The sequence below is a fragment of the Eptesicus fuscus genome, chromosome 16 (genome assembly GCF_027574615.1).
Source record: "Eptesicus fuscus isolate TK198812 chromosome 16, DD_ASM_mEF_20220401, whole genome shotgun sequence".
NCBI classification, from domain to species: Eukaryota; Metazoa; Chordata; class Mammalia; order Chiroptera; family Vespertilionidae; genus Eptesicus; species Eptesicus fuscus.
In genome coordinates this window covers 57,021,670-57,042,998 of record NC_072488.1, presented here as the reverse complement: position 1 = coordinate 57,042,998, position 21,329 = coordinate 57,021,670, and the positions used below count along the sequence as shown (strand labels likewise).

At 43.2% G+C, this 21,329-nt stretch overlaps 1 protein-coding gene across 2 annotated transcripts in view; it reads right to left on the bottom strand.

Annotated features, from left to right (window-relative positions):
• Nucleotides 1-5,823: 5,823 nt before the first annotated feature.
• The window catches only part of ANAPC1 (anaphase promoting complex subunit 1), a 108,493-nt gene continuing 92,987 nt past the window's right edge, over nucleotides 5,824-21,329 (bottom strand). Inside the window, exons 41-48 of one of the 2 annotated variants that reach the window (XM_054728007.1) lie at nucleotides 20,504-20,581; nucleotides 19,082-19,149; nucleotides 17,575-17,713; nucleotides 15,606-15,692; nucleotides 13,925-14,020; nucleotides 12,426-12,624; nucleotides 7,547-7,681; nucleotides 5,824-6,964 (exon numbers count right to left, since the gene is read on the bottom strand). In XM_054728007.1, the coding sequence (XP_054583982.1) occupies nucleotides 6,849-6,964; nucleotides 7,547-7,681; nucleotides 12,426-12,624; nucleotides 13,925-14,020; nucleotides 15,606-15,692; nucleotides 17,575-17,713; nucleotides 19,082-19,149; nucleotides 20,504-20,581 (918 nt within the window). In that variant the 3' untranslated portion in view covers nucleotides 5,824-6,848. The remainder of the gene's footprint in view (nucleotides 6,965-7,546; nucleotides 7,682-12,425; nucleotides 12,625-13,924; nucleotides 14,021-15,605; nucleotides 15,693-17,574; nucleotides 17,714-19,081; nucleotides 19,150-20,503; nucleotides 20,582-21,329) is intronic. The other variant, XM_054728008.1, reaches the window with a different exon arrangement.

The following is a 21,329-nucleotide window of genomic DNA, read 5'->3' as shown; positions in this document are numbered from 1 at the left end:
GAGGGCTAAGAGGCTCCCAGCTGAGTGTTCAATTGTTAAGACATTTCAGCCCAGCTGGTATGGCTCAGTGGTTGAGGGTCAATCTATGAACCAGAGGTCAGGGTTCCATTCCTGGTCAGAGTGCAGGCTTGATCTCCAGTAGGCAGGAGGCAGCTCGTCAATAATTCTCTGTCATCATTGACGTTTCTTTCTCTCCCTATCTGAAATCAATAAAATTATATATGTATTTTTTAAAAGACATTTTAGGACAAACCATGCTGCTCACTGAAGTGTATTTTTCCATTTAGTTAGGATTTGAGAGACAGCGATGAAAGGTAAACTAGGACTTGCTGGCTTTATGCTCAAAGAGAGAGACGAGAAAAACCAGGTGGGCAGAAATAAGATGCTCTTAGCCAATGACATATGCAGAGCAGGACATTTGTTAAAAGGCAGTGACGCCTGGAGATGGGGCATGAACAAGGGTGGGAGAGCTTTGAGAACGGGGAACTTAGCTCAGGGAAGGCGCATCTGAAGGTGACGTCAGGACCAGAGTCAGGACTTGGGGACACAATAAGCATTCTCTAATACAGCCATGAGCCACAGGTAGCTTTTCCGTAAATCTACATGAATTAAGCAAACTGTTAAAGTTCAGGTCCCCTGTCTCACTAGCCACACTCCAAGCACTCAGTAGATGAGCCTGGCAAATAGCTGCCACGATGGACAGCAGACACAGACAACTTCACCTGCACAGAAAGTGCTATTGGACAGCGCTCTTCTAAGGCCAGGCTGGCTGGAGAGGGGCAGGGAGGGCCAATGGCCTCTTACCCCAACCTCCCCTGGGCAATGTCATAGCCCTGGGCCTGGGCAGTGCCCAGGGAAGGTCAGATAGGACCCATCAACTTCAGGTCTCCCATGGAAAATGGCACCTCCAGGAAACAAGTCTAATCCCAGATGAGCCTGCAATTCCACTGCCAGGTCACTGTCTGGGAGGGCGAGGGAGACTAGGAAAGGAGGGAAGCCGCGAACTCTACCCCACGGGTGCGCTCTTACCGATGGGGCAGCAGTCACAGCAGGATGAAGTACCAAAGCCACAACCTAGCCTTTTCTTGAGGCTAATGTTTAACTTTGAGATACGGGTCACATGCAGCAAACACACTTACCGCTTCCCATGTGTAATTGAGTAAAAAGCGCAAAACCATGCCCCAGTTGAAACTCACTCTTCGTATTTCAGAGGAAGGAGCAGTTGTTTTTCTGTTAAGGCTCACAGCCCTCACTGCCACAGAGGGCGGGAGGCTCTGATTCCCCTCCCCTCTGGAATGTCCCACAGCCCATGCTCACTTCTTCCAGCAGGGCTGCTCCGAGCCCTCATCCTTCTACATTCCTTTGCAGAGGACCCCATTATCCAGCACTTCCTGGAAGCTGACATTTTCCTCAAAGTGTCTGACAAGGTATTGGCAGCACAAAATGATGAAGGACCGAGGGGTCTGCAGTCACCAGCCTATGGGGGGGCCGGTGCAGAGTAAGATCCCTGCCGGGCAGGCACATCCCTGGAAAGACCTGCTTTTGGTGCCATCTCTTCCCCAGGCCTTCCCTCAGCTCATCCCAACCCCCCGTCCGAGGGCCCTGGACCCTCGGCACTCCCCCGAGCGTCCTCCCTCACAGCGCTGTGCCCACAGTACCTGCTGTCCATGGTGGTGGAGTACTTTGGCCGTGTCGGGCTGCCCGGACATCTCTACAACAAGATCCACTTCTTCCTGGCCCTGTGAGTGCCTCCTTGGAAACTGCTCCCAGTTCTGTCCAATACGTCCAACGCCCCACATTACCCCAATTCCACTGCCCATGTCCTGACGGTCTCAAGAGAGGGTTCCCCTTGGCCATGAAGAAGGCAGGCCACGAGCAAGGTCCTGGGATAAGGAAAGTAGCCAAGAACCCCACTTGCTGCCCAGAGATGAGGGACTGAGGGAAGACATGAGGGAAATGGGAGCTAGGAGCCTGGTCTGGGCTAAGCACAGCAGAGCCCCATCAGGCTTGCATTGAGGTCAGTCCTGCTGCCCCTAGATCCAGGTCCCCCACAGAAAGAGCTCCCCCAGAGTCTCTCTCCTGGACACACTGCCCCAGCACCCAGTGTGCCGAGGCTGGAAGTCATCCCTGGGCCCATCTAAGGCTCCCTCCTTTCCTGTGGCAGCTACATCGCCTCCGACATGGAGGAGGACAACCCCACATCCAAGCGCAGCATATTCCAGTTCCTGCTGGGCAGGGAGCACTGGCTGGAGCTCTACAAGGAGTTCCTGAGACTGAAGGTGGAGTTTTTCCATGCGATGGGGCACCAGGCCTGGGTCACCCAAGAGCTATGTGAGGAGGTGTGGCCCTCGGGAGGAGGCTGGGCCACCTGGGGTGTTGGGTTGGGCCCTTCCTCCAGGTGCTCACTCCCTTTGCTTCTCTTTCAGATCCAGGCCCAGAATCCACATCACTGGGTTTGGGGTCGGGGTCGCCAGTGCATCCCCTAATCTCCCAGGGAGTGAGCAGGGGGCTGCTGGTGGTTCGGGTGAGTGCAGGCGGAGGCTGGGCTCTACAGAGTCAGACAGGCCCACCTCTGTGTCCTGTAGTCACCTCAGCAGGGCTGGTGGCCTGAGGAGGAAGCTACTGCATTCCTCAGTGCTCTGAGAAGGCCTTTGGTAGGAGAAGTACCTGTGTTTACACCAAAATTCTCCAAATGAATGGACTGTGAAGTCATGTACTATGCAACACAAGCACCAATTTGCATATTAACTTTCCACGCGCCCCCCCCCCACCCCCCCCGTTTAAAGTCTTAGAAATGCTGATTTAAGTAATGAAAATCTCTGCAGGGTTTTTATCTGCCTTGAAAATTTTGAACTTAAACTCGAGAGAACCTGGAGACTCGGGGAGGAAAGAGAGGATGGGCTCCGGCACTGCATCGCCTCTTGTGTTCCTCCCACGCGAAGCAAGCTCCCAACCTGAGCCCTGAATGAGGTCAGGGGGAGGGCGCTCCAGGGCTCTGGGCTCTGAAAAAACAAGATTGCTGGGGGAAGGAAGCAGGTGCACAATGAACTGTGAGGAAGTACACAGACGACACATTTATAGAGAACGACCTCCTTTATAACCACACTCTTTGGAGAATGTGTTCTCCTTGGCTTCCATTTAGGTTTTACATTTGTTCTTACTTGAAGTGGGGAAACCCCTTCCCTGGGCAGAGGTGGTGCTGGAATAACCAGGTGCATGGAGCCACGCTGCACAACAGGAGTGCGAGAGCCTTACTGGCCCTGGGAAAGGAAGGCAGGCCAGGTGCTCTGACATGACCCCAAAGTTTAATTCATCCACAGGCTTTTTATTGAGGACCAAGAACTATTGTATGTCAGGAATCTTAAAATTCCAAGAAAATAGCATTTTTAGCACAATAAAAAAAAAAAGAGAGAACAGCGGTAAGGGGGGCCCCCCCCCCCGGGGTCTGGCCATTTATCGGAGCATGAAGGTGATGCTGATTTCCCCTGAGCTTCCTAACGTGCAGCATGTGGCAGGGTGTGCCTTCCCCTCTGCTCTGGTCTCGCTTTCTTGCTTTTCTTATAGCTCTCGCCCCTCTCTCCCTTCCAGATACGGAAGCTGCTGCCTCCTTCCCAGGCTCCAGGTGGCACCAACATGGGGCCTCCAGCTTCCTCAGACCTGCAGGATGGACAATGCAGGGAGCACAAACCACAGCAGCCGTGGCACAGTGGCCCCCAACCTTCCAGTAGGTGTCAGCCAGCAAAGGTCCCTAACCCCCGGATGTCCCAGAGGTCAGCAGTAGTGTGGAGGGGCACCCAAGGGAACCGAGAGACTGGAGCAGGCACCTCGGTGAAGACTAAGGACCTGCAGAGGAAGAAGGGATGGACTACTGAGGAGGAAGAACATGAAGGGGGAGGCCAAAACATGACTGGAAGATGGTAGGAAAAGAGGAGATGGGAGTGGTGAAACACAGGAAGAGAGAGGAGGCCCACCCTCTACTCCATCAGCATGGCGACAGCTGTGCTGGAAGCCCCTGCTGACAACCTCAGAGCAGTCCTGTCCATGGAGAGACGGTGAAATTTCAGCCACAGGACTAACGGACACTTGAGCCTACTTATTGGTGTGTCCATCTGAGGCTGATAAAAGAGTGGGAATAAAAGGGAGAGAATGCGTACCCTTGTATCCTCTGGCATTGTAGAAATAGCCCAATTTTCAGAATGAGAGTAGGGAGAGAAAAAGGAGAGACCGTCAGTGGGCGATGGGATAAGTGGGGAGGTCGTAGGGAGCCAGCAGTGCTAGAGCCAAGATGGTGAATGCTGAGGTTAAAAAAAAAAAAAAAGGTCTGGAGGGGTCGTATGAAGATATTAGTGTAAAAGTATTAAAAAAATACTTTTTTTTTTAAAGCCATCCAAATGCTAAGAGCAATGAATATAACAAATGTTTAAAACCAAAACAGACCAAATAAAGACACAATAAATATAAAAAAGTATACTAAATAGCATAAAAATGGAGACATAACTGAGATCGGTCATACTACTTGTATTGATAAGTTTAAAGTTGCTACTAGAAGATTTTTAGACAGACTCACAAGCAAAACTCAGTTCGATGTGGTTTGCAAGAGATTACCCTTAAATCACTTAGAGGTGCTCAATAATAAGTGGGGGGCGCAACACAGAGAAGATGCCTCAAAACAAAGTAGAAATTGTGATCTTGACACAATTCAGGTTCCAAGTCCTTCAGAGACTGGGAAAGATAGCAGGTAGGGTGGGTGGGGACTGAGGATCAAGCCCAGGGTTCAATGTGACCTAGGAGTCACGACAGCTTGATTTGTTCATTTGTGTGTAGGTTTGACAGACATAGGAGCTGGGACATGCCCCTCACCAGAAACTACGAAGACATGGGTTTCTACACGAAGGGTGAGAAAGTGGCCTATTCAAGTAGCACCCAGGGAAGTTCTTGGGGCCGAACCCAATGTCTCCTGCTAAGGCCTGGCCTCTATGCCTCAGAACTGCCGCAAGTTCAAGCCTTAAACAGATGTCAGCATCCATCAGAAAACAGTCTGAGGTGGGTGTGTAACTGTACTGTGTCTTTAGTTATGTCCGTCTACAGAGGCAAGTGTGTGCACTTCTACCTGTGAGTAGCAAAGATGGATGTGGGAACTAGTTAGGAGCCACACGGTGACCGACACTTCCAGCACCGGCTAGTGTCTGGTCCCCCTCCCCTTGACGACAAGTGGAGGAGTAGGCACATGAGGTGGAGCAGCATGCCTACTTCCTGCCAACAGACTGTGACTGGAAGTGACGTGGCGACTTCTGGGCCAAAGCCCTTGAGAGTGGGGGTGTTTCCAAGCTCTTCCATTGCCATGGCTCTGAGAAGGCTGGGATGGTGAGAGCTACGCTCAAGATTTTTTGAGAACCCATTAAGTAGCTGAAATTGATTCTGATGACCCTGGTGTGCCTGCCCAAGAGCACACTGCCCAGAATATCATTTTTGCTCCCTGCCAACTAATCACGAAGCCCAACTACAGAGACAGAGCTGTCTCCAGACTGTGCAATCTTCTGCTCTGCTCCTGTATAAAGCCCTATTTTTGCTTTTGTTGACAACATTGTAATGACCATTTTCCCTCATACATAAGAAGAGTTCATATGTGTGCAAGTCACTATCTCTCAAGTCATTCTTCAATCAGAGAAAAGCATACAAATTATAAGCAACTGAGAGTGAAGGCAAAGCAATAGTAGTCAAGATACTGAGTTCTTTAAATCTAGATTGAAATGGAATTTCTATAATCTACCATTTTATCCCTTTTTAGGTAAAGAAGAAAAACTATTTAAGACTGAAGGGAAGCACATTTCACCTTTGGGGCCAGCTGCATCTTGCCCACACCTCCCACGCAGGAGCGGTCACTGGGGCAGGAGAGCAGATGGAACCCTGAGCATCCAGGGAACCAAACCGCTGCCTCTAGACTCATGTCTGGAGAAGAGCAGCACCCGCTGCAAGAGCAAAAACCACAGGGGTGTCGCCAAAAATCTCCATGGAAATGTTTTCATTTGCTCTAATTTTCACTTTTAAAGTTAAACACCACAGTTCAGGAAGTGGACATGTGATGTGCGTACAGCTTCTACCAGTTTACGGTCCCAGTGGCCTCAGGAAGCACAGCGCACACGTCACAGTGGAGACGGCAGGAGGTAGCTGCGCCTGTACTGGAAACACCTCCATGAGTATCTTTCATCTTCTAGTCCAGAGACCCCTGATACAGATGAATATTCTCTACATCTTGGATGGAAATGGACAATTTCTGAAGCCATATCTATAGTGGAAATTTCATATTTTCTCTATCTAGAACAGGCTTCACATTGGGTAATTCTTCCTTAGGATATAAATTTCTCATTTAGATGATCAATCACACTTTCTGGTACAAACTAAAAGGACAACTGTGACATCTTAGAAAATGCTGAAGGACTTATGTTGATGTAGAAAATTTTAAAAGCTTCTTTAAAAACTGCATTTTTGAGCATAAAGTCACTTCACTTGAATCACTATAGATGAAGGACTTTAGAAATCAATGTCCAGCCCAGACTCCACTGCTCTATCTCTGGAACCCCAAATGAAATCATCAAGAGTTCTGAAAACAAACCAAAAAACTTTATTTAAAAAAGTAAATTCTAACTCACTTGTATAGATCATGTGTTAATGCTGACAGCAATAGTCTAGAATATTTAAAACACTCAGATTTTAAAATACATTGAGGTTTGTGCAGCTCATTTCCCCTGATTATATTATAAAACTTACAAATGTTTCTTTAGCTGTGTTGTTTGGTCATGTTTTTGTGCAGAAGTCACATTGCAGGACAGTTTTTCCACCAGAGGCAATCACATAACCATTGGCTGTGGGTTTCCAAGAAGCAAAGGAGCCAATCTTAGCAAAGCTCGCACAGGCATTTTCAGCTGTTTAAATTTGAAGAGCAGTTCCGCAAAGCTTGTGCTCCCTAAAGAGATGCAAATGGTGGGAAAGGTCACACCTCTCAATAGAGTCAGCCCACATCCTTCTTCAAGGAAACAGTCTCAGCCAGGTTAAAGCTAGCATTCTTCCTTTAAAATCAACTACCCAAACACAAAGTTTAATTATGCATTTCCCTAATGCACTGTAAAATATAATTTAATGAAAACATTTAAATTTATCCATTCTGTAGTTCAGAAAGTGACCTACAACTAACTATATGTGAAACTATTATTTTTTAATTACATATATTATTTAAATACAATTTAAAAACTAAAAATAACTTTAAAAAATCAAGAGAGAAAAACAACACAAACATTTAGTTTGCTGGTACGGACAGGTTGTTTGGGCTCTGTGAAGAAGAACCCATCCTTTTCTGAATGTATATAAAAGTTTATGCATGTGTAAAGTTTAGAGCATTTTTGTCAGAAAAGGTTCTAAAAAGTAATACCCACCCATGAATGAAGACAAAAACCCCCTAGAGAAAATAACTCACCAGAAATGTCTCCTACCAAGAAACTAAAAACCTAAGTGATAACATACTGAAAAGAGGGATTCAGGTTTGCAGTACCTTCCAGTCCTACTGATGGCAGGTGCCGCGGAGCTGGTACCGAGTGGTAGACAAGGAAACAGGCCAGCATGCTCAGCTGAGACTCTTCCCAGGGCTGCCCACTGAGATAGGCATGCACGCACACATCACCCCCAGCTGTAAGAGAAACACAAATGAAACTACATACCAGACAGGCAGAGGGAATGCCTTCTTTTTCATCAAGAACTCAATCAGCATTTACCATATACTAGGCAGGGACTGTCGCTGCAGAGTTGGGGAGAACAGAGAGATCACACAAACAAATGCATAATTGCAAATTGTGATGCGTGCTATACAAGTACAGTGGCACACTGTGGCTGTCTCCATAAACACCCATCTTGCCACGCTTCCCTCCACTGGGTAGCACTGGAGGAATCTGACTTCAGCTCCAAGATGGGATTCTGATTAGTCTTAGCCAGAGGTTCTCAAACTTGAACTCAGAGAGCTGATTAAAACACATCCAGAATTTCTTGAATGAGACCAGAAAGCTTGCATTTGTAACAAGTGCCCAGGTACTGCTGCTCCAGGGATCTCACTTACAGAACTAGTGGTCTGGGCACCAGGCAATCCCATTCTCCCGACAGGGACAGGGTCAGGAGAAGGACATTCCCTGTCACGGGAACTGACTGAGGAATATCCAGAAGTTCCAATTCAAGTCCAAGATGTGAGATTCTGGACAACACGTTAGGTGGAGGCTCTGGGAAACAAAAATGTCCTAATTCCTATGGCAAAGCTCAAATAAGCCATTCTGTTCTTCCTCTGAGCAAAATGCTGAGCCTGAGGCATGGAACTGTTACAGTCACTAATCCAAGTTCTTGCTTCAAGAAAGTAGAAAAAAAAAAGCTTGCTTTAGGTTTATTTTGCTTTTTGTTTTCTAGTTTCTTAAAGTAGGAACTTAACGATTGTCTTGAGACTGTTCCTCTTTCATATTGTAAGCATTCAGTGCTATAAATTTCCCTCTCAACATGATGACTCCCACTACTAGATTTCATATTTTACTCTGAACCTGCAGTAATTAGGACAGTATAGTCCTAGCATACAGACGGAATGACCAACCAATGGTACAGCACTGATACAGAAATAGATTCACAATGATTATTCAGAAAATGATTTTCAACAGAGTCAAAGCAATTTTATTACAAAAAAAAGTCTTTTCCACAAATGGCCCTGGAACAACTGGAGAGTGTATTAATTAAAAAAAATTTCAACTCATACCTCAGACCACATAAAAGATTAATTTGAGATGAATCATATACCTAAATATCCTATATAATAAAAGCCTAATATGCTAAGTGCCCAGTCATCCGTTTAACCAATCAAAGTGAAATATGCTAATGATATGCTAAGGCTGCTCAACTGCTTGCTTTGACGTGCACTGACCACCAGGGGGAAGATGCTCCAACCAGTAGGTAAGCTTGCTGCTGGGTTCCGGCAGATTGGGACTGAGCAAGATGGGCCAGACACACCCTGGACCCCTCCCGTGGTTCCTCCCGGGCTGGCCAACCTCTCGCGTCCCTCCCCAGCCTGATTGTGCACCAGTGGGGTCCCTCAGCCTGACCTGTGCCCTCTCACAATCGGGGACCCCTTGGGGGATGCAGAGAGCCCGTTTAGGCACGATCCCGCAGGCCAGGCCAAGGGTGCACCAATTTGTGCACCGGCCTCTAGTAAAAGATAACATTGCAAAGCTTTTAGTAGAAAACTTCAGAATTTTTTCATGACCTGGAGTAGGAAAGGTTTCTTGGACAGCATTCACAAAGTAATAACCATATAACAAACTGAGAAATTAAACCTCATCAAAACTTAAAACTTCTGTTCATCAAAAATCACTCTAAGAAAAGGAATAGGCAAAAAGTAGGACATATGTGCAAACCATCTCACAAAGAACTTGTGGCCAGAACTTGTAGAACCTCCTGCAACTCAATAACTAAAAGATAGACAATTTAAAAAATGGGTAGAGGTTAAACAGACACTTCACAAAGGGTGTATGAGTAACAAAGAAAGCACATGAAAATAGTTAACACCATGAATTACCAGGGAAATGCAAATTAAAACTAAATGAGATACCACCACATATTCACCAGCTGCCTAACATTAAACCAACTGACAATGCCAAAAACTGCACTGTAACCCCCTGCTGGTGGGGACAGAAAAATGGCACAATTTGAAACATAACTGAATGTGGCAAAGAGTGCAGGTACAGATGACAGAGGATGGCAGAATGATGGTGACTGCTGAGGCCGGGTGACAGGCTTATGAAACTACTCTGTTTACTTGTATTATGTTTTAATTTTCCATAATAAGATATTAAAAAGTTAATAGAACTTCTCCAAGTTCTTAAAACCCATTTTATTTTGCTCAGTTTAAAATCTAATTGAGGAGACATATACGCATCTAGACAATATGGTAAATCCAATGCATTTTTGGATGGATGAGTGATCTGGGTTATTAGAGAGTGACTTTAAAAGTAAGGCACAAACATGAGGACATTTCCATGATGATGCATACATAAAGTTCTAGATCTTCACTGAATTTATTGTGCTTTATCCCAAAACCAACAACTAGTTTTTCTGAGAACGGAGATCATACATTTAAGAGTTTAAAAAAGTGATGGTTCCTCACTAGAAAATAAATACAGATGTTTGAGAATTGAGGAAGCAAATTTGGTGGAGGCTCAGAGCAATGCTGGAACCATCAAGTATCCTAAAGAGCAATAGGAAGAAAGCCAGTCAGCACTGCTTTAGAGAATGCTCTAGTCACTGCCAAATTTTCTTTTTGTTCTATGAAATCTGCAAATCAGAGCTTTTTTTCTCTATTGATTAAGGTACTACAAATGTGTCCTTATTCCCCCATTGTCCCCCCACCAGCCCCCAAGTCCTGCCCTCACCCTCACCCCCTGCTGTCTGCATCCATCGCTTATGCTTATATGCATGCATATACCCTCACCCTCCCCTACTTTCCCTCTGAGGTTTGAGCATCTAATCGATGCTTCTCTGTCTCTAAATCTGTTTTTGTTCATCGGTTTATGTTGCTCATTATAATCCACAAATGAGTGAGATCATGTGATATTTATCTTTCTCTGACTGACTTAACTTCACTTAGCATAATGCTCTCCAGCTCCATCCATGCTGTTGCAAATGGTAGGAGTTCCTTCTTTTTTACAGCACAATAGTATTCCATTGTGTAGATGTACCACAGTTTTTTAATCCACTCATCTGCTGATGGGCACTTAAGCTGATTCCAAATCTTACTTATTGTAAATTGTGCTGCTCTGAACATAGGGTTGCATATATCCCTCTGGTGTCTTTAGTTTCTTGGTATATAGTCCTAGAATTGGGGTCACTGGGTCAAATGGAAGTTCCATTTTTAGTTTTTTGAGGAAACTCCACAGTGGCTGCACCTGTCTGCACTCCCACCAGCAGTGCAGGAGGGTTCCTTTTTCTCCGGATCCTCGCCAGCACATGTCATTTGTTGATTTGTTGATGATAGCCATTCTGACAGGTGTGAGATGGTACCTCATTGTCGTTTTGATTTGCAAATCAGAGATTTAAAAATGTATTTCTTAACAATAGCAAAGGTCTACAGTACATGATCAAATAAATGCTAAATAGAAACAAAACAAGAAAACCTGTAAAATGACTTGTGTTTTTCCCCCAAAGAAAAAGTGTATTTTAAAAAAGTTTTAAGCTGTGTGATCTTTCAAATGACAAGAGGAAATGATAGTGTTCAAGTGTTAAATGTAAGCACTGGGAGTATGAAATTGCTGTTTCCCAAATCTGGTTTATAATTTAATTTTTTCCAGAAATTTATTTCATAGTATTTTATTATAGGTAGATTTTCTTTGTTTTGTTTTTTAATATATTTTTATTGATTTCAGAGAGGAAACAAGAGAGAGAGAAATACAAACATCAATGATGAGAGAGAATCATTAATCAGCTGCCTCCTGCACACCCAACAACACAGGCATATGTCCTGACCGGGAATCAAACCATGACCTCCTGATTCATAGCTCAACACTCAACCACTGAGCCACACCAGCTGGCCTAGGTAGATAGTTCTTAATTATGGTCAAACTCTTAGGTTCTTGATCGCTAGTGCATTAAAGAATCAAGAATGTTACCACTAATGTTACTAGGGTTAGTATTTACCCAAAGCAGATTGCTGTCAGAAATGTATCAGAAGCATCTGAATGAACGGAAAAGATTAAAATCAAAGAGTTAACTACTAAAAACCAATCTCAGCCATATGTCACACACAGACAGCTTTCCATAAATCAAAAGGCTCCGTCATTTGTCTCAGGGGAGGCAGACTCACTTTGACACTATTATGAGTAATGTCACAATTTTCTTTCAAGCACAAGTCAGTATGTCCACGGACAGAAGGCCACTGTTACATGATGTCCCAGGTTCTCATGGACTCAAGATTTGGTAAAACAAGCATTTGCTCAATATGCACACACCAAATTTTCAGTGTACAGTGGGGATGGTGGACTGGGGATTTAGGGGGTAGAGAAGATGGAAGAAGACAGCTGCTGGCCTCAGGGAGGCAACAACACTCAGAAACAGAAGACAGAAGCCAGGAAGAAAACATGATCTGACGCTAGAGAAGGTTCTTAAGTGTCAAGTGCTATTTAAAATGCTATGTATGTTCTCTCCAGGGTTTACAAAACAGTGTTAAATACATTTTTAAAGAAGCTGAAGGCTGGAGCAGGTAATCAGTCTACCTCATTACCTGGAAACATTAAATCCACAGGCATTCTAGCTTCTCCTCAGATTCGTCTTGCTTTCCAATGAGAACATGTTAGAACAGAAAAGCCGAGTCCCAGTGTCATCTAAGAAGCACAATGCGCACAAGCTCTTATTACCTTGTAGCCACTGGTCCAGGGTGTTATCAATAGAGCATTTCACGACGGGCAGGAACTCAGAGTTCATGAAGAGCCCTCGCTTCGGGTGGGTCTGCAGCCGCTCCTGATGGCTTCTGGAGCTGAAAAACTCCAACACCAACTTTATTTGCCAAAGTTCAGATGTCTCAGACATTTCTCTTCTCCCCAGTCTTCTTACAGCCTTGAGGAGAGAAAGGAAAAGCTCTTAGGTAAAAGCCACAGGGAAAATGAGGTCACTCTTGGCTCAATGGCTCTGAAAAAAAACGAAACCCCAACAGGTCCATAGCCAGTCACCACTAGAAACCCCGCTGGGTAACATGGCATGACTGGGGTCAGGCCAGGGATCCCAGGATCAGAAGGCAAAAGCAACAATTCTGATAATACTGCTCTTAAGACCCATCTGCAAAGCCACCATGGTGGTAACCATACAGGACATTTCCTCCATAGACCTCCCCGAGACAGCAACAAGGAAGGTGCAGAGCTGAAGGAAAGCACATCCCAGCCACAATGACAACCAGCACCAGTGTGCACTTCCACATTGACACTTCCTCCTCAATATTGTCGGTGACCAGGCACTGAGACATTCTGGGCCTATGTGATTATATTGGACATTGCCTTTTAGTTAGCATATTACTCAGTATGGTGCAATTTTCACATCTGGGAGATTGTCCCTGCCTAAATGTATTTCCCTCTCCGCTTTTCAGTAGGGACAATTATGCCATTAGATGATTTACTTTGGCTTTAGCCACTGAGTCCCAAATGCTTATCTGTGAACTCACTGTCTCATATTCACCTGAAGAGCCCTTTATAGCTGACCCAGTAGCTATAAAATGGGCTTTGAGGATCTGTATTTTTAAGATTTCCCAGATAAATTTTAGCCAAGTTAGAAAACTACTGGCTTAGCTTAACTGCAAATTTGAGTCTGAAAGATACACTACGAAAAAGCCTTATGTGTTACTAATAACCCAGAGTGAATCAATTACTTCGATCCTTTAGGAAAGCTGTCAAGTATCATTTCTTGCACTGCCCCTTTTAAAACAGCAGTAACACACACACACACACACACACACACACACACACACACACACACACACAAATTAGAAATGAATTTCAACTCCCTAAACTATAAACTGGTCCTGTAACCTTTTGCTAGCTTCACCTCACAGGTGGGCACACAGCTGCCAGCAGCAGGCACAGTCTGTTCACTCACTGCTCACTTGCAGTCTCCTCCACGGAGAGGCTCTCAGGGGGGAGGCCAGAGACCACACAAGGTGAATGGGAACCCTGGAGTAAGATAGCCCATAGAGGGAACTGCTGTCATAAAAAATGCTGAGTTTTGATAAGCATAGAGCTTTCAACTTCGATAAAGCTTCATTTTCTGAATTTCTAAATGCAGAGAAGTAAAAAGAAGAACACTGGGAACCTTTTCCCCCTGTTCAGAATAAGTCTCATTAGAAGTGAAATAGGTTTCTGAACCACACCTGATCCATTGCTATGTATGCAGGCAGCATCTCCGGGGTCTCCTGAGTAACACACTCGTAGAGCACTGAAGAAAACAGATCCAGAAGTTCTTGCTTCTGTGAAAAATTAGAAGCTGTTTGTAGCACATCAATGTACATTCCAGAATCAAATAAAAAACAACTGTATACCAACTAAATGGCCCATTCTTTTTGGTTGTTAATATATTTTTATTGATTTCAGAGAGGAAGAGAGAGATAGAAACATAAATAATGAGAGAGAATCATTGATTGGCTGCCTCCTGCACACCCTCTACCAGGAATTGAGCCTGCAACCTGGGCATGTGCCCTAACAGGGAATTGAACTGTGACCTCCTGGTTCATAGGGTCAATGCTCAACCACTGACCCATAATGGCCAGGCTACATGGTCCATTCTTAAGCTCTGCAGTGAATGACAAAAAAGGGTCAACAGCTGGATCTTGATAAAATCACAGCACAAGCAACATTAAACATGAATAAAATACAACCAAAATTAAGTCCCAAGGGACAGTTAAGGATGTAAGTGCTATGAAGGAGAGAAGTGAATCAATCCTTGGGCAAGGGCAGGATCCAAAAAGTGAACCCAGCACCCAAAAATATAGTAGAAACACTAAGCGGAACAAGTCTGGGGGAGGCAGCTATGTCACATCCAGCTGAGATTAAGGGCACACACGAGGCTTCATCAGAGTCCTGTGACCTTTGGTGCAATGCCCAGTCTGTGATCCTGGGCATGTGACATCTCTGAGTGACAGTTTCCTCATCTGTAAACCCTGAATGATAAAGTACCTACCCCCAGGGTGAGAATTAAATGAGAAAATTACATGAAGTACTGAGCAGAGTGTCTAATACAGGCATCCCTCATTTTACTGCACTTCACGTGTTGCACTTTTTTATGAACTGAACACAAGACCCTCCTCCAGCAAAGACATGACAACCTGCATAACGTTGAGACCCAAGTCACCACGGCACCTGTGTTATCACGGTGGTCTGGAACCCAACCCACAAAATCTCCAATGTATGCCTGTATACAGTAAAGATTCAATAAATCAGAGGGTACGGGTTATTCCACTTTACCCTCTGAACAAGAATGTAAGGTAGGTTCTCTTATAATCCCACTTTTACAAATGAGGTAACTGCCTCTTGGAGAGGTCAAAAATTTTTTTAAGGCCACACACACTCTGATTGGCAATTGGCCATCAATCCCAGATCATCTAATTCTACATCCAGTCTGTCATCTGCAATGATTGAATAAATCAGTGATCTGGGCAACCTGTGAATCCTGAAGAGAACAGTTTTATGGCCAACAGACAGAAGGGTTATAAAATACACAAGAAATAAAATTACATAAATATAAGAGAAGGTTTGTAAACACTGAAAACATATATCAGTATAAAAATGGACACAAGGATGTTATATCACCTATTAAAATTAGTGTCTTAGAAATTTTTAATTGCTTCTTCTATCAAGGTAGAAAATTACTAAATTTTATAGTTTTAGACTATGTAAAAATCTATTATTTGCCAAGCAAAAATCATCTAAAGTGCCTGAGGCATGTCATCAATGTCAAAGATTGATAAAGGTACTATAGATTTTCTTGGTGGCATCTATAGGTAGACATAATAACAAATTCTAGTCTTGAAGCTAAATAAATCATGTAATGCATACCTGACCCATGTTCACAGTGGGTTTGCAAAAGTACTCAGCAAATGACAGAAGTGCTGGATCAGAAGTGAATGCTGAAATTGTTTCAGGCTAAAAATTAAACAAACGACAAGAAATATAAGATCAAAGGATTATGTCCTTTATGCTTCAAATGGTAACGTATGCAGTTTTAAGAAATCTACCTCATTTTCTTCAATAATACCACAAAACCCGAGGTTGTACAAACTTGCTAGAGCTTCATCAAGCCTGTTCTCAGAAGTTATAAGAAATCAAAAGGCCAATAATAAACAGGTCTTTCTTACACAATTCACCCCCAAAAAAGGCTTTCACCTCATTCATTGACTAACTGAAAAGCAAACTAGATTGTTACTGAAAAGGTATGGGGGAAAAATGCCACTCAAGTCACTTGCAGAAAGAAAAATCCTAGCTACATCATTCCACTTACATGAGATAATAAGTCTTCAAAATCATAGAGACAGAAAGTAGAATAGAGGTTACCAAGGGCTGGGGATGGGGTGGAAAGTGGGGAGTTATTCTTTAATGGATACAACGTTTCCATTTTGAAAGATGAAAAGAGTTCTAGAGACATGGAAGTGATGACTATACAATATGAATGTACTTATACCACTGACCTGCACACTTAAAGAAGATTAACATAGTAAATTTTATGTTATGTGTAGTTTCCAACATAAAAAAAATTAGAAGGGAAAAAGAAATGAATATCTCCCAAGGTTCAATATTGAAAACAGAATATGAATGTATATTACCATTTTATCATTTTCCACTAAGGTTTATATTTTACTTCTGAACTCCCAGCAGGCAAAAAATTGAGATGTCTTTTAATTGTCATATCGCCATAGGTATAAAACTACTATATTAACACTAAAGGCCCATTCAAATGCAAGTCTAAATGTACCTATTTTCTTTACAAATTGGATTAGGGTCTTTGAGATGGGCTCTAATTAATATAAGAAGCAATAGTGCTAATAAATTAAGTTAAACTTTGTCTAAAAGTCCTACAAAGGAATTTCTTAGACAATCTACCAAATACTGCCAAACAGTATTCCCTGATGTTAACTACATCTATTTAAACCTAGGGAACTATTGTACTTAGCCATAGGTAACTGACCTAAAATGAAATAAGAAATATGAGTTGAGTTAAAATAAACTGCTATCTCCTTACTTAGAAAAACAAAGACCAATACTTAGTCCTCTGCTGCCACTGAGCTAGTCTGTATGCCATATTTTGCTGTATGTAACTATCCTTAGGGGGCCTGACTAGTTTACAAGGCTTCTAATGTATCTCCTGTAGAAACATATTTGTTCATGGAATTCCTGAAAACTGGGTTAAATTCCGAAATTCTGATGGTAGATCATGGAACATATTTCTAGCATGGAAGCTTATTTGACTTCAGCAAAATATGTACTGGCCCCATGGGAATGAGATTGCTTCGTATACCTTTTAATTATTTATTCATTCCAAATACTACTGTATTAGCATTCAGATACTTGGGGGATAAAGCCAATGAAATAAGGCTAAACCTGTCACCATTTTATCTTCACCAAGATATAAGCAACAAACAACAAATACAAGTTTTAAAATGGTACTACTAGTAAGTGGATCCTGCAAAAATATTTTTATATTTTTGTCATGAATTAAGTAAATCCTGACAGAGTGGAGGATTAATAAGTGAAATTATTAAACTAAATATTTCTATAGTGTTAAGATATATTGTGACTACCCTTGCCATGAGATGTGAATCATCCTTAGAGTCCTGCGCATGGCCCATATTTTACTTGGGTGCCACTTAAAGCAGCGGAGGGGTCATTCACTCTTTACAATCTGCAGTGATGAGAGGAAGCAGATCTATCTAAACCATACCATCAATGCTATCACAGAAGTATGTTTTCAGGTGGGCTAGAGGAATGTGGAACTCTTGCCTCTCCTTCAGTTTTTACCAAGCCACACTACCTTGAAAGCCCGAGCTTCCGAGTTCCTGTTAGCAACAGTCTGGGCCAACAGACTCTGCCATCCCATTGGATCATCCTTGTAGGAGAGCTGGCCTGCTCTTAGCTTAACATATAAAACTCCATCCTTGGAAAGGATTGACCTGAAAGGAAACAAGAATGAATTTAATATGAGGTATTACTGGCAGCTCTTGCTGGAAACATCATGTTTCCCAACACCATGTTCCCATGAGATGAAATCTTTACCAGTTTCCAATAAGATATATGATTATTTACTGTGTCTAAAATCAAATCAGTCCCTACGAGAAAGCAAAAATAAAGTTCTGTTTTTCTTTGGTTTCTAGATTCATGGAACTTGTTAAATAAGTTGTCCACTCATGAGTGAGCTTCAAAGGCAGTATTTTATGTGACACGTCTTTCTTGTTCACTATATCCCTTAGTCCTATGCGTAGGACACAGAAGCACCAAATCACTACTGACTGGTGTGCAGCAAAAGAAAATAATACTGCAAATCTAAAGACAGAACAATACAGAATACAGCTATTATATAGAAATTTGGTAGGAGATGGAAAATGAGACTAAATTATAAAAACTTTTGCAAGCTTGTTAAATTTTCTGGAAATATAAAGACTTAATTCACATATCGCCATAGGTATAAAACTACTATATTAACACTAAAGGCCCGGTACACGAAATTCGTGCACGGGGGGGCAGGAGGTGTGTGTCCCTCAGCCCAGTCTGCACCCTCTCCAATCTGGGACGCCTCAAGGGATGTTCGACTGTCCTCTCACAATCCAGGACAGCTGGCTCCCAACCACTTGCCTGCATGCCTGTCTGATTGCCTCTAACTGCTTCTGCCCGCCAGCCTGATCACCTCCAACTGCCATCCCCTGCAGGCCTGGTCCCTCACAACTGTCCTCCCCTGCCGGCCTGGTCACCCCAGTGCCCTCCCCTGCAGGCCTGCTCACCCACAACTGCCCTCCTCTGCCGGCCATCTTGTGTCCACATGGGGGCGGCCATCTTGTGTGTTGGAATGATGGTCAATTTGCATATTACCTCTTTATTATATAGGATTCTCTATTCATTAAAAAATTACTGACATATGATTTCGACTCAAAACCAATCTATCATAAGCTAAATTTTATGACAACAATCTAACAAGAGAAGGTAAAGAGATGCAACAGAAACTGTCATCTGACAAACATCAGCTCCCTTTGTGAGCATACACATCAGCCTTATTTTCTTAAACTAAATCATTCATGATTGCTCCAACTACAGTTCCATTACTGCCCCAACTTAAGTCACTTAAAGTTTCTCAATGAATAAACAAACATTTAAGGTTTTATTTCTAAATTAAAATTTTCACTTGCTAACACAAATGTTTCAAAGATATTGTTCTAGGTGAGATCAAAGGATGACAAGAACCATTCTAGATAATCATCTGTAATTTATGTCTTCCCATATGCTTCTATTCACTTTACAGATATGTCTGAGAAATTGAATATACTTACTTTAAGTGCTGCGTTCCCTTGCTTAAATCTATGAGCAGTTCCCAGTATCGTGGACCTTTAACTTTAATCTGCCAAGACAAATATAAATACAGTCAAAATAATGCTGAAAAAGTGCTAGTCTAACAAAATGAAACCCATGCTTCACAGAAGAAATAAGAATAACTGGACTGGAGAGAGATGTTTTAAGGTTAACAAACTCCATTTCCAAAGGTGCATGTGAGTCATGTTCTGAGGCCAGCTAACCTACCAGCAAAGACCTTCCAACTCCCCATGACACCTCCTGGGACTGTTTTTCTAACTCCTGCAGAAAGCAGGAAAGGGGTAGTAGGCACCATGTCTGGCTATGAAGGCGGCAAGAAGCAGGCCAAGAAAATGGATGAGGATGGCAAGGCATTCAAGCAGAAGCAAAAAAAGGTGAAGAAACTCAAGGAGCTAAAAATCAAACGTTGTGGGAAAGGTCCCCTGGATACAGATAGAATTTAAAAATGTGGCAAACCCTGGTGTGGCTCAGTTGGTTGAGCACCATCCTGTGCATCAAAAGGTTGCCAGTTCTATTCGTGGCCAGGGCACATACCCAGGTTGCTGGTTCAAACCCCAGTCAGTGTTCAGGAAGCAACTGATCAATGTTTCTATAGATGTTTCTCTTTCTCCCTAAAAAGTTAATAAGAACATGTTTTTTTAAAAAAGAAATCTAGCAAAAAAGAACTGCTCCTTATGCCTAGGGCAATGGTGATCCTTAACTCCATTTGTTTTAATGTCTGGATTCACTGTCATAACATCTGTTGTCACCTATAGCTAAAATGAAGTGTTCACTGGAGCCTGTAGTACATTTGAGAATAAACTTTTGTAATCTACACTAATAAACGAGAAAGATCAATGCCCACCAGCCAATCAGGAGTATGCAAATTAACCCAACAAAGATGGAAGGTTAATTTGCATACACAGGTGTTGAGCAGCCAGGGGCGGAATGCAGGCATTCCGCACCCCCCCAGCCGCTCCAGGCATCTGGGCAGCGTGGGAAGGCGGAAAGGCAGCTCTGGACAGAGGGAAGGCAGAAAGGTGGCTCCGGGTCAGAGCAAAGGCAGTGCCGGCAGCCAGGGGAAGGAAGGACCATTCTTGCACGAATCTTCATGCATCGGGCCTCTAGTAAATAATAATCATGCAGTGGCTCTTTAGTTCTTCTCCCTCTACCATTTCAACCTTAGCTGTGCGGTTAGAATAAACCCAGTCCAGAATCCTGCCAAAATGTGTTCTTCAGTCTTCTATTCCGATTCTGTACCACCTGGAATTAAATCTACTCATTTGGAAAGAAAACAAAAATCATAGAGAAAGCAAAGGATTTTGTTTAGCTATCTATTATGCTATGCTGCTCTGGTTGACCTTATCCCTTGGATAGATCTCCCTAAATCATATCCAACTTACCTGCTTTAAAAGATGGAGCTCAGGAAGAAGGGTGGGAGCCATCAGTTCTTCTTTGGTTTGCTCATACCACTGAGTGCCCTTCAAAATTACAAGAGAAGAGCCATATTCACTATGGAGTTAGGGCAATGATTTTCAACCATTTCCATCTCGTAGCACACATAAACTATTTACTAAAATTCTATGGCACACCAAAAGATACATTTCTTGCCAATCTGACAAAAAAATAGGTATAATTTTTATTCGTTCACCCCAGACTGCTATTATTGTAATGGCTGTAGTCATTTTTAAAATTTGACAATCTAAGGGAAAAGAGGTCGGTGCACCTGACTAAATAGTCAGGTATTGAATGTTTTGAAAATTCTTGTGGCACACTGGTTGAAAATCTCTGAGTTAAGGGGAGCTACAAAGAAGAAACATCTCCACTCTACACTTCTCCTTCCCTCAAAGAGCATAAAATCCTCTGATACTCAAATCTCAAAGGGCACAAGCCAACAACCCACTATGGGTCCAACATCACTTTTATCACGTAGAGCGCTGCACTCCAACGCTGGCAATACTGCCAATCTGCCCTTGACAGGCCTCATGTTGTCTTCTCTGCTGGGACCATGTACCTGCGGTTGGAACATCTCAGCCCAAATACAAGACTGTGGGCTTTAACACACTTTGCTAACAAATCTTATAACAGTTCCAACTCGGTTCATTTTTCAGAAAACTACCATCAGCCACATACAGTTAACAGGGACACTTTCAAACAAGCTCTGAGGATGAAAGAGTAGCTGCTAATCTCTAAGATCTTAGACTCACGGACTGTAAATGAGCCTGGCTG